The sequence below is a fragment of the Penaeus monodon genome, chromosome 25 (assembly GCF_015228065.2).
Source record: "Penaeus monodon isolate SGIC_2016 chromosome 25, NSTDA_Pmon_1, whole genome shotgun sequence".
NCBI lineage: Eukaryota > Metazoa > Arthropoda > Malacostraca > Decapoda > Penaeidae > Penaeus > Penaeus monodon.
Genome location: NC_051410.1, coordinates 21185080 through 21185336, shown reverse-complemented (window position 1 = coordinate 21185336; position 257 = coordinate 21185080). Strand labels below are relative to the sequence as shown.

General features: G+C 47.9%; 1 protein-coding gene across 1 annotated transcript in view; it reads right to left on the bottom strand.

Moving 5' to 3' along the window:
• Positions 1-257, bottom strand: part of LOC119589112 (organic cation transporter protein-like) — a gene marked incomplete in the record, with an annotated part of 16544 nt that overhangs the window by 12568 nt on the left and 3719 nt on the right. Inside the window, 1 exon segment of the mRNA XM_037937688.1 lies at positions 23-126. Within this exon segment, the coding sequence (XP_037793616.1) occupies positions 23-126 (104 nt within the window).

Below are 257 nucleotides of genomic sequence, written 5' to 3'. Positions count from 1 at the left end.
CCTACCATTGCCGCGTACCCACCTGTCGGAGAGCCAGCCGTTGAGCATGGCCCCGATCATCCCCCCGAGAAAGTACACGCTCTTGTAGGCCGCTCGCAGGTAGCTGCGACCGCACACCAGGTTGAACTGGAAAAAGGAAGAACAAGGGCCTTGTAATAACCTGCAAATTATATTTGCATGAAAAGCTGACAAATATAGACAAATTCATACTTGAAAGATTATGTGGATAAGTTGACATCATGCAAAATGAGAGGTGA